This window comes from Diceros bicornis, chromosome 34, assembly GCF_020826845.1.
Source record: "Diceros bicornis minor isolate mBicDic1 chromosome 34, mDicBic1.mat.cur, whole genome shotgun sequence".
NCBI lineage: Eukaryota > Metazoa > Chordata > Mammalia > Perissodactyla > Rhinocerotidae > Diceros > Diceros bicornis.
Genome location: NC_080773.1, coordinates 14,036,185 through 14,048,719, shown reverse-complemented (window position 1 = coordinate 14,048,719; position 12,535 = coordinate 14,036,185). Strand labels below are relative to the sequence as shown.

General features: G+C 51.8%; 1 protein-coding gene across 1 annotated transcript in view; it reads right to left on the bottom strand.

Moving 5' to 3' along the window:
• The window catches only part of SPTBN4 (spectrin beta, non-erythrocytic 4), a 70,287-nt gene that overhangs the window by 52,122 nt on the left and 5,630 nt on the right, over positions 1-12,535 (bottom strand). The window contains exons 2-6 of the mRNA XM_058529350.1: positions 7,948-8,099; positions 6,667-6,840; positions 3,794-3,885; positions 2,557-2,637; positions 1,250-1,365 (exon numbers count right to left, since the gene is read on the bottom strand). Of these exons, the coding sequence (XP_058385333.1) occupies positions 1,250-1,365; positions 2,557-2,637; positions 3,794-3,885; positions 6,667-6,840; positions 7,948-8,099 (615 nt within the window). The remainder of the gene's footprint in view (positions 1-1,249; positions 1,366-2,556; positions 2,638-3,793; positions 3,886-6,666; positions 6,841-7,947; positions 8,100-12,535) is intronic.

Here is a 12,535-nt window from a genome sequence, read left to right as displayed (position 1 = left end):
ATGAAGACCAGGGCTGTGCCTGCCTTTTTTTACCATTGTTCCCGCCATGCCCAGCACACAGTAGGAGCTCAATAAATATCTACTCAGTGTATGAATGGCATGGGAGGATATGGGTTTTGGGGCAAGCATGAGCTTGAATCCCACGTACTCACTGTGTGTCCTTAGAAAATAGACCTAACTTCTCTGAGCTTCCATTTCCCCAGTGTTATAGCAGTAACAGTAACCTGCCACCTAGAACACTGTACGTATTAGAAAGAACAGCCTGACAGAGGAGAAATGCAACAAACTCCCATTATCATGTTAATTTACCCACTGAATGCACAGCATTATACTGGGCCCTTATTCTTCCCCACCTCATGAAACTGACATCCACTAAACACCCACCACGTGCCAGGCACTGGGCACAGAACACAGCTGTAAGAGAGCGGGAGAGGAATGACTAAGACCACGAATGCTGGAATCAAAGTCCTGTTGAGTGGTTTTCAGTGCGACCCTGGGCAAATGACTTCACATCTCTGAGTCTTCCTTTCCGTCACTTTAAAACAGGATTGCTACATTCTATCCAACCAGGTCAGTGTGAGGATGAAAGGGAACAGTTCCCATACAATTCCCAGCCATGTGCTTGGCACAGAGGAGGCACTCAGAGAAAGGGAGCCAGGGCTATTCCAGAGGCGGGGGATTGGTGTGGGGCGTGATCATGGGCTGGGAATGAGGCTGAAGTCAGGGGTGGGGTTGGGGACAGCCTGAAAATGGGAGAGGGGCTGAGGCTGAGGACAGAGTTGTGGATGGGGATAGACACAGGGCTGGGCTGGGGATAGGTATGGGGGTGGAAATGGGATTGGGGATGGGGATAATGACGGGTGGGGATGGGGTTGGGGTTAGAGACAGGATGGGGTTGGAGATGGGGCTGAGGATGGCGTTGGCTTTGGGGCTGGGATTAGGGGGAGAGAAGGGAATTGGGTTTGCAGGGAGATGACTGGGGATGGGGTTGGAGAAGGGGGGCGTAATTTAGAGACAAGAATGGAGATGGGGCTGGGGTTAGAAATGGAGATGGTGAAAGTAAGGGACGCGGGGATGTGGAAAGGGGAGGAAGGGGAGGGACTGGAGATGAGGAAGATGGGAGGGAGTTGGGACTCAGAACGACTTTGGGATTTGGCACGGTGCTGCAGTAGGATGGAGTTGAGTTCGGGGTGGCAGTGGGGCTGAGAGCCTCCAAGATGACGTGGGGGCGGGGCCAGGCAAGGCTCACCCTCCGGGTCCAGCAGCCGGGCCAGCCCCAGGTGCTGCTCAGCGGTGCGGAAGGCTCTCTGCAGGTTGTAGTTGGCGTTGGACTTGGTGAGCTTGCTGAAGTCCACGAGGTCGGGCCTGGGCAGGGGCACAGAGCGGGCAGGCAGCAGGCAGGCTCCAGAGCCGGTGGGCCAACGGGCGAGAAAACATCCTCGTCTGAGCCCCACCCGGGGCGAGGGCGAGAGGGGCACGGCCCAGCCAAGGGGATGGCACACCCAGCGTGCCGGTGCGCTCCCTGTGCAGCATTTACCCGGGAGGGCGAGTCCTGCGTGACGGCGCGCGTTGACTGACTTAACGATGCACGCACATCTACTCGGGTGTGTTTCTGTACAGTACTGTTTGGCGGTTAGAAATGCAAGGAGCCAGCCCGCCTGGGCCATTTCCGGCTGTCACTCTGGGTGAGCCACTTCATCTCTCTGTGCCTCAGTTTCCTCATTTGTAAAGTGGGGATAATAACAGCATCTGCCTCATGGGGTCACTGAGTATCAGACGACTTATTGGAAAGCATTAGAACAATGCCGGTTACACAGAAGGCACTCAGCAACTGCTACCATTGTTAGAACGACCCCGGTCACAGCTTGTGAGTTTCTGGGTGTGCAGGTGGGGCTAGGTCTCCTCGTGTGCATGTGTCACGGGCAGGGGGGGTGAGTGAACACGTGTCCACAGCAGAAGAAGTGGGGTTCTGGCTTCCGCCACACCAGAGCAAGTCCCTCCCAGCCTTGAGGACTCAGTTTCCCCAATCTGTCATGTGGACAATCATGATGTGGGTGTAATTTGTCTGGGTGCCCACCTTCAGCCAGTTCAGCGCCAGTCTCTGAGGTATGACTAGGGGGGTGTGCAGGGAGTCAGAAGGGGGGTCTGGGGGCTCGCCTTAAGGAAAGACGTTCTGATGCAAGGAGAGGCTGTGCACACACCAGAGTGGGCCATCCATGGGGGAGTGAGCCCCCGACCCTGGGGGCATCTAAGCAGCAGGTGCAGGCTGTATGTACATGAGTATCTGTGTGTGTGCACATATTTGTGTGAGGGCACACGGGTGTCCATGAGTGCACAGGGTATGTGGCCTGGGCAGGGGTCTGTGTGGGTATGTGCACCTGTGTGTAAGTGTGAAGGGCACGTGTGTGAAGGGCAACGTGTATGTGTGCATAGAGGTGTAGGGATGGGTCCTTGTGTCTGTGTGTGTCATCTACACACACACGTGTACAGGTGTGTCCCTGAGGGACGTGGTGTAGGGGGCAGGGCAGGGTGGGTCTGCCCCAGGCCAGGAGGTACCTGTGCCGGTGAATGAGGGCGTTGAAGGCCAAGCCGTCCCGCCAGCTGGTGGTGAAATTCTGGATGTTTACCTCAGGGTAACTAGCAGCGTGGGAGGGAGAGACAAAGGCAGAGGTGGAGAGAGTCAGGAGAAAGGGAGAGAGGAAGGGAGGGACAGACAGAGAAAGATGGATGGACAGACAGATGATAGATGATAGATGAATGGATGGATGGATGGATGGATGGATGGATGGACGGATAGATGATAGAGACAGATAGAGGTAGATAGGTAGGTAGGTAGGTAGGTAGATAGATAGATAACCAGGGAGATGGAAAGAGAGACAGAGAGAGAGAGAGAGAGAGAGAGAGAGAGAGAGAGAGAGAGAGAGAGAGAGAGAGAGACAAGAGAAGAGAAAAACGAGAGAAGCAGAGGGAGGAAGGGAGAAAAGGAAAGGAGGAGGATGGAGGAGGGGACAGAGAGAGCAAGATACAGACAGAGTTGGGGAAAGAAAGGAAGGGAGAGAGACAGGAGGGAAGAGAGAAGAGAGAGAAGGAGAAAGAGAGGGAGAGACAGGAACAAGGAAAAGCAGACAGAGAGGTAAAGACAGACACATAGAAAAACAGCATTGAAGACAGACAGACAGCCCCAGAAGGATGAGAGTCAGAGGAGGCTCAGTCTCCGTCCATACCTGCCCCCTCCCTCCTTCCTCCCAGGGGCTGCTCTCCAGAGGGCACTTGGAGGCCACACCCCTCCCCGCAGGCAGAGAGTTGGGGGTCCAGGGGACACGCCCAGCAGAGCCTGTGACCCCCTTTCTCAACCTCACTGAAGGTACCAGGACCCTGAACTTCCCACCCAAGCTGCCCGTGCCCTGGTGTGTGCCCTCCTAGGCTGAGGGGTGGCTGCTTTCAGGGGCGGGGTGGCCAGAGCTGGGGAATAGGGCTGTGTGGTCCACATGGGTGCACAGGAGGCCTCGTGAGGGGCAGGATGAGATGAGGAGAGAGAAGGGAGCAGGCTGGGGACAGTCCATCCCTTTCCATCATCGTTCTCTGAGGAGCCCAAGTTCTAAATTTGAACCCGGCATCCAGATTGTCATAGAGGCTTATTCGTCAAGATCGGAAGAGTGGACGTATTTTAGTTACCAGTTCGTTAGCTTCAGATGTGACTTCTGACACTGAGGACTTGGGCTGCCCCTTGCACTCCTGTCCCAGAAGGAACCCCCAAGGTTAGGGCCTCCTCGCTGTGGGGTTGGGGGCTTACCCAGCCGTCTTCATCTGACACCACAAAAGCAGCGCGTCCTTGGCGGAGCGCGTCTCTCTGTTGTCCTCAGTCTCGATTTTGATGACCTGAATCTGTGAGGATACGAAACACGGTTGCTGGGCCTGGAGAGCTTGAGGCTGGGGGACACCCCCAATCCTGCTGCCAGGGAGGGTGTTAGGCGACAGAGGAGATGGCGAGGGGCAGCTTCAGGCTGGGGGTGGGGGTTCAGGAGTGTGAGGATGGGTTCGGGAGTGAGCCAGGACATCCACAATGGGGGGAGGCGGTTGTAGATTAGGGTCTCAGTTTCCAGAGAAGCCTCCATCCTTGGCATCTGGGCCACTTTCCTGATCCAAGCCAAGCCACCATCATCTCCCGCCTGGGCTAGCGCAGTGGCCTCCACGCTGGTCTCCCTGCCCCTGCCCCCACAGTCTGTTCTCCATCCGGCAGAGAGAGGGATGCTGTGAACCCCCCAATAAGATCACGTGCCTCCTTTCCTCAACATGCTCCATGGCTCCGTCTCACTCAGGGTAAAAGTCCTCACGATCACCCCTCATTATGTGTCTCACCTCATCTTCAACAGCTCACTCCACTCCAGAGACCTACAGTCCTCTTCACTAACTCACCAGCATCCTCCCACCTCAGGGCCTTTGCACTGGCTGTTCCTTCTGCAGAGACGTCCTTCCCCCAGGTGCCCACATGGCTCCACCCCTCCTTGAGGTCTTTACTCACATGTCACCTTCTCAGTGAGGCCCTCACCAACCACTTGATTTTACATCTCAATATGTGCACCCAAATTTCACATCCCCCTCCCTGCCTTACCATCATGTATCACCACCTATACGTTTTATTTATTCATCTGGTTTACCATCTCCCCCTGTTATGGACTGAATTGTGTCGCCCCAAAATTCATAAATTGAAGCTCTAACCCCCAGTGTGACTGTATTTGGAAATAGGACCTTTAAGGAGGTAAAGGTTAAATGAGGTCATAAGGATAGGGCCCTAATCCAAGAGGACTGGGGTCCTTATAAGAAGAGGAAGCGACTCTAGGGATGTGCACACAGAGAAAAGACCATGTGAGGACACACAGAGAACGGGGCAGTCTGCAAGCTGAGGAGAGAGGCCTCAGGAGAAAACAAACCTGCCCACACCTTGATCTTGAACTTCCAGAGTCTAGAACTGTGAGAAAATAAATTTCTCTTGTTGAAGTCCCCCAGCCTGTGGTATTTTGTTACAGTAGCCCCAGCTGACTAACACACTCACTAACCTGTAAAAGCCCCAGGACCACAGGATGTTTATCTATTTTGTTTTCTGCGGTATCACACTTAGTAGGTACAGTTCTGAAGGGCCCAGAATCTTGAGCAGGTTTGAGAGCCTCAGGCGAGTGTTCGAGACTTGAGTCCTGGACTCAACAGCTGAGTTTGGCATTTGGGTTCTAAGGGAGAGAACTTGGTTCCCAGGAGGTCCCAGCCCCTCATGCACGGATGGTCTCACACCTCCACCATCTCATTCCTGGATGCTGTGCTGACAACGCCCATACCTGTCTCAGCCCTCACCCCTCCCTTGAGCTCCATTCCTAGGATCCAGTGGACTCTAAATGCCTCCCCTGATGACCCTGGCCCTTATAATCACTGCATCCCAAACAGGCCTCAGTGTCTACCCCAAATCTGCTCCTCCTTCCCGGCCCTGTCTCAGGGGGGCCCACCATCCCCCCCGTCCCCAGGCCATAGCCTTGAGTCTCAGCCTGAACCCCCGCCTCCCCCTCCCCTTCCCTATAGAGTGTCCACTCCCCCTCCTGTGCGTCTTTCCTACCTGCCCCCCTCTTCACCTCCCTATGCCCCACCCCCGTCCAGCTCCCATCTCTTCCCTGGGCTTTCGGCCTTCAATTTTGGCGACCACCTCAATCCAGAGGGATCCTTCTAAATCTGATTATGCCCCTCCTCTTGATAAAACTCTCCAATCTCTCGCCATTTCAGACAGAATAAAATCCAAACCACTAATCACAGATCACCTAGGCCCTGCCAACCCCTATGACCTCATCTCCTCCCTGTCTCCCCCTTGCCTCCTACCCTCTAGCCATACTGGTTTTTCTGGACTTCCAACATGCCAAGTTCATTCCCACCTCAGGGCCTTTGCATCTGCTGTGCCTGCTGCCTGGAATGCTTTCTCCTTCACGTTCATATGTCATTCAGCCGTCAGCTTCTCAGATCTGACCAAGCCCTTCTCTGATCACCAAGGCTAAAACCTCAACACCATCAACCTAATATTTTATATCTCTTTAACTGCTTTATCATAATCTATTTTTTTCCTGCATTGTTCTTTTTACTTCTCTGCCTAGAATTGGTCCTTTTCCCATATATGACTTGCTTATGCACTTACGCATTTGTTGATTGTCTGTCTATCCCACTACAATGTAAGCTCTGTAAAGACAGAAAATTTGTCTATTTTGTTTCTGAACTAGAGCAAGATTGCCTGGATGTGAATTCCCAGTTTGAATTTGAACTCACTATGCCGCTGTGTGACCTTGAGCATATTACTTCACCTCTCTGGGCTTCAGTTTCCTCATTGGTAAAATGGGATAATAAATAGTATCTAATTTATGGGTTTATTGTGTGTATTGAATGCCAAGTGCTTAGAACAGTGCCTGGAACAGAGTAAAAAATATATAAATGATGATTAGAGTGATGGTGGTGATAACGATAATTATTATTTTAATCATTTTCATCCTCACCACCCGGAACGGGGCTCCTGGACATATTAGGAATATTTTTGGAATGAATGAATGAATGAGTGAATGAATGAATGAGTGGGTGAAGGACACCCTCCCTAAGGCCCCACTGTGGGGGCGCGCTGGGCTGGGATCACTTGGGGCTGACCTGGAACCGCAGGATGATGGTCCAGACCAGCCCCAGGGTCAGGCGGTGGTTCCCGTCCACGATGTCGTGCGAGCCCACGTTCTCCAGGTGCACGCGCTGCTCCTTCAGGAACTGCAGTGCCTTGTCCACGTTTTCCAGCGAGTGGATCCTCATGCGACCGCGCGTGGGCCTTGGCTAGGGCGGCAGGGGTGCCGGGAGACCCAGGGCCTGGCCAACAGCACGGTGCCCTCGGCCCCACCCCGTCCAAAGAGGCCCTCCCCATAGCCAAGCCCCGGATGTCCAAGAACGGCCACGCCCCTTCAGTCTTATCAAAGACCCAGGACCCCAATCCTTCTACAGAAGCCCCGCCCCTTCCCCGAGCCAGACCTTTTCAAGAATCAAGTCCTGTCATGGTTTCAAGTTCCGGGCCCCGCCCCTTCCCCTGAAGCTCCACCTCTGATAACCACACCTCTTATCACGAAGCCCCGCCCCCCACCTGCAGCCATAGTCCCACCCCCTCCGTTGGATCTCTGCCCCAGACCACCAATGTTTTGCCACTAGTTCCATGGCCACACCCCTCACTGCCTCCCTTTCCCGGGCTCCTGCCTGGAGCCACGCCCATTCCCACTGAGCCCCCGCCCTACCCCAGGATCTCCCCTTATTTATAGCTCTATTCCTTCCAACGGCGTTTGTTCCTGTTCTATAGCCATGCCCCTCACGGCTTCCTGAGCTCCAGGTTCTGATCCTTTAATGAATCTCTAGCTCCATCAGAATCCTACCCTTTGCGATGAAGCCCCATCCAAGCCCAGAAATACAACTGCAACCCATACAACAAGCCGCACCCATACAAGAGTCCCTTCTGGTCCCCCAGACTTCCACCACCGAGGCCCCCCCCTTGCGATGACAACCGCACCCTCTTCCACAGACCCCCTGCAACAGAGTTCTGCTCCTGTTTTCAAGCCGTGCCCCTTGCTAGCGCACTAGCCAGGCCGGTCCCTTCCAATAAAGCTCTGCCTTCTGGAGCCCCATCCCTTCCGACAGAGCCCCACCCAAGTCCAGAGTCCGGTCCCGAACCACGGCCCTCAAGTTCAACAGAATCTGACTTCTGTTCCAAGCCACGGCCCCAGGATCCTCACAACCAAGCTCCACCCCCGAGCCATAGCCTCGCCCACCAGAAAGGAGGGGCCTCTTAGCACCCCGCCCTCCTAGGACGCTCCACCCATCCATTAGGCAGGCCCTGGTGGTTGCCCAGCCCGAGACCCCAAGGCCACCCGCTTCCCCCAGCCCCTCGGGCCCCCTCACCAGCTGCTCCCCGGACAGCACTTCCAGGAGCCGTGTGAGCACGAAGCCGTCCCGGAGGTCGGCATAGAGGTCCCCGATGTGGCAGCCGACGCGGGCGAGATGCGAGTTCACCCACTTGGTGAAGGTTTTCTTCTGCACGGCCTCCCGCTCATCTGAAGGAGAGGCCCTGATGAGCCCCTGCCTACCCCGCGACCTCCCCCTTCCAGCTTCACCCCAGACCTCCACCGCCCAGCCAAACACTGTTCAGCCCAGCTCCCTGCAACAATCAGGTCTTTACAAAGCAAGCGGCTTCTACCTGGGACGCCATCCGCTCTCCTCCTCTCCCCATCTGAAGACAGCCTCCCAGGCCTTTCAAGTTTCCCCGAGACACCACTTCTTCAGGAAGCCTTCCCTGTTTCCTACCCTCGTCTGCTCTGTTATTTGAGCGCCTACTGTGTGCCCTGCGCTGTTCTAGGCTCTGAATACAGGCAGAACCCTTCCGTCACAGTTCAGTTTAGTGGGGGCACAGATAATACACCAGGGAGCCATGGAAGGTTAAGGAGGAGGAGAGACAGGATTAGAGTTGTGTTTCAGGAATATCTCTGGCTGCTGTGGAGAGCGTGGATCACCAGGCAAGAATGGCAGCTGGGAGCCCAGGGAGGAGACTGGGGGAAGGGACCCAAGAGAGGGAGGATCAGGCTGGACGAGGGCAGAGCTGTGGGCACAGGAGAAGGGGGCATATTAGAGAGTTATCTAGAGATGAAAAAGTAAGACCTGGTAACTGACAGGCTGTGGGGGATGAAGAGGAAGGAATATGCTAGACTGAATGCTCCCTGAGCGCAGAAACCATGTCTCCCCCTCTGCAGCAGTTGGACTGCCACGGCATTTCCCACATCCCTAGGGTGAAGAGTAGGCATGTGACTACCAGAGGGAGAGGAAGAATGTGTGCAACTTCTGCCTCACTTGCTTACAAAGAAATTGGGGGACCAGCCTGGTGGCGTAGCAGTTAAGCTCACACGCTCCACTTCGGCGGCCCCGGGGTTCGCAGGTTCGGATCCCGGGCACCGACCTATGCACTGCTCATTAAGCCATGCTGTGGTAGCATCCCATATACAAAATAGAGGAAGATGGGCACGGATGTTAGCTCAGGACTAATCTTCCTCAGCAAAAAAGAGGAAGATTGGCAACCCATGCTAGCTTAGGGCCAATCTTCCTCACCAAAAAAAAAAAAACAAAAGAAAGAAAGAAATTGTTTGGGACCTCTTTCACTACCTTTCTTTAAAATAACCTTTAGTATGAGCTATAATTCACATACTTTGAAAGTCATCCTTTTAAAATGTAAATTCAGGGGCCGGCTCAGTGGCGCAAGTGGTTAAGTGCGTGCACTCCGCTGCGGCGGCCCGGGGTTCGCCGGTTTGGATCCCGGGCACGCACTGATGCCCCGCTTGTTAAGCCATGCTGCGGCAGCATCCCATATAAAGTAGAGGAAGATAGGCACGGATGTTAGCCCAGGGCCAATCTTCCTCAGCAAAAAAGAGGAGTGGCATTGGATGTTAGCTCAAGTCTGGTCTTCCTCACACACAAAAAAATAAAATAAAATGTAAATTTAGTGGTTTTCAGTATACTCACAGAGTTGTGTGACCATCACCACTATCTAATATCAAAAGATTTTCATCACCCCAAAAAGAAACCCTGTACCCATTAGCAGTCACTCCTCATTCCCCGCTTTTCTCCGCCCTAGGAAACCATTAATGTATTTTCTGTCACTATGGATTTACCTATTCTGGACATTTCATATAAATGGAATCATACAATCTATGGCCTTTTGTGTGTCTGGATTCTTTCACTTAGCATAATGTTTTCAAGGTTCATCCATGTGTGGCATATATCAGTACTGTGTTCCTTTTTATGGCCAAATAATATTCCATTGCATGGATATACCATATTTTACTTATCTATTCATCCATTGATGGACATCTGGGTTGTTTCCACTGTTTCGCTATTATGAAAAATGCTGCTATGAACATTCCGGTACAAGTTTTTGTGTGGACACATGTTTTCGATTATCTTAAGTATATACCTGGGAATGGAATGACTGGCTCATATGGTAACTCTATGTTTAACCTTTTGAGGAACTGCCAGACTGTTCTCTAAAGTGGCTGCATCACTTTACATTCCCGCCAGCAACAGACGAGGGCTCCAGCTTCCCCACAGCCTCGGCACCGCTTGTTATTTTCCGGTTTTTTGATATCCTAGTGGGTGTGAAGTGGTATCTCACTGTGGTTTTGATTTGCATTTCCCTAATGATTAATGATGTTCAGCATCTTGTCACATGCTTATTGGGCATTTACATTGGTTCTTTGCAGAAATATCTATGCAAATCCTTTGCCCATTTTTTAATTGGGTTACTTGTCTTTTTATCATCTGTACTACCTTTGCAACTTCCTGGGAATCTATAATTATTTCATAATTTAAAGTTTTACCAAAAAAGGAAGCTGTTGCCTGGCCTTCTTCCCTCCTCCCCTGACTCCCACAAGCTTGAACACCAAGGTCCACAGAGCACAGGATGGAAGAAGGAACCCGGAATCCGCCCCAACTACTCAGCGCGGAGCCTCCCTGCCAACAAGGCTGCTCATCTAGGGACTGTCCAGGAGGGAGAAGTAAGCTTCTGTCTCCTTTAAGCCACTGTATTGTTGGGTCTCTTTGTTACAGCAGCTTAGGCTGTACAGATACTCTTCGCATTTCATTACTAAATAATTTAGTAGTCACACTTTTAAGTTTCCTATCAGTGCAGGAATCAAGATGTGTATTCCCAGTCTATTTCCCTTCTTAGCCGTTTGAAATCTCCCAATAATTTCTTTTTTCATAAAATTTACCTTTTGTAACATTATAAAATACTGCATTTGACTCTAGCAGTAGAAAATATACACTCACTGACCTGTATTTCTTTTACTTCAAATTAGATCTTGAATGTTTACCTCTATTTTGAAAGTAAATATGCAGAAACCAACAGTGAATCCAAATGACATATCTTGTTTGTTTACATGTGGGTTTTGTGTTGTTTGGATGGGATGGGGACCTGTGTGAACACATGATCATCTATCACACGTGAGGAAGTGATGACAGAAAAGATGTAGAATTGGGGATTTGGTTATTCCGCCTTCCAACGGCCAATGCCCAGGCCCAAGAGCAGATTTTGGCCAATGCTGAAGGCAAAGTGGGACGTCAGTGCATCCCCAGAGTGGTGTCAAAATGAGGACAACTAGATTCAGTCCTGCCTGTATGGGTGACCAGCTGTGTCACTTCGAGAGGTCATCTCTCCTCTTTGGGCCTCTATTTTCCCATTTGCAAAATGAGGGGTTTGGGCTACATCAGGGTTTCTTCCTTGGGTTCTGGGGGACCCTGGGTATCATGCTTGGAGGACAGGGATCCATGAGATTATTTTATTTTGTAATTTCATTTCAATGATCTCCAAAGAAAATTAATAGAAACACATCCTGGACCACCTGGATGGCGACTTCATAGAGGACTATGCCGTGAGATCTCGGGTTTTGTGATTACAACCCTGTTAGCAGGGAGCTGGGGTCCAGAACTGAAATGCCCACAGGGACCAGGCAGGCTCTGAACTGTAGAGAACTAGGCCCTCCTAAAAGGGGGCAGCGGCCCCACAGCCCCTGTGACTGGGGCCTCCCAGGAACGGAGGTCCAGTGTTGCCATATCACGTGATATTCCATGAGGAGCCAAAAATCTGGATTTTTTTAAAGACAAAATATCCCTATTTTTAAATGTTAGCAACTGATTTATGCTTTTATAAAACACAGTGGGGGTGAAATCAAATGTCTCCGAGCGCCACTTCTGCAATAAGGTGACACTGAATGTTGACGGTGTTGGTGAGCATGTCTGGCTACCCTGCGGGGTGTCTTTCATTTGCCCCTCTGGGGCCACCTCCACTCTTTTGCACCTGCTCTGGGCCCAGGCAGGCTGGCCAGTGTGGACTGTATGAATGGGCTCCCCAGCCCTCAAAGGCCCCAGACTTTCGGTTGAGTTTGGCTAGCATGAGATGAGAGGAGAGAGGAAGGACCGAGGAATTTATTCTCTCCCTGTCTGACTAGCCTCTGGCAGTGCCTGGTTCCTCTCCCCTCTCTCCCCTCTCCCCACTCCCTGCCCCACCCCAGTCCCTGGGGGTCTCCACTGCCCTGGTAGGTTCCCATACCCCTGCTCACACCTTTGTAAATAGTCCCTTCATAAACTCTCCTCAATTTTACCCCTTTGGAGGGGCAATCTGCTTCCTGCCAGGACTCCAGCTGGCACAGACACCTTTGGGTTGTCAAGACTCCAAGCCAAAAATAACAATTGTCCTACCTCTGCCATTGTGCTCATATTGAGTTATTTTACCATTTATATCTTCTTCTCCACTGTGGTAACTGCCAATCACAAGTGAAATACATTTCCTTAGTACAAGACTTTCATTTATTCCTATCTTTAATACATTGATAGTCATAGAGCAGAGGAATAACCACTCTTTTATCCATTACTGGTTAAGGATAAAAGGATATAGAGATATATAAATGATATTGTTGGCTACTGATCTGGGAAAAGTTGGGAAGCT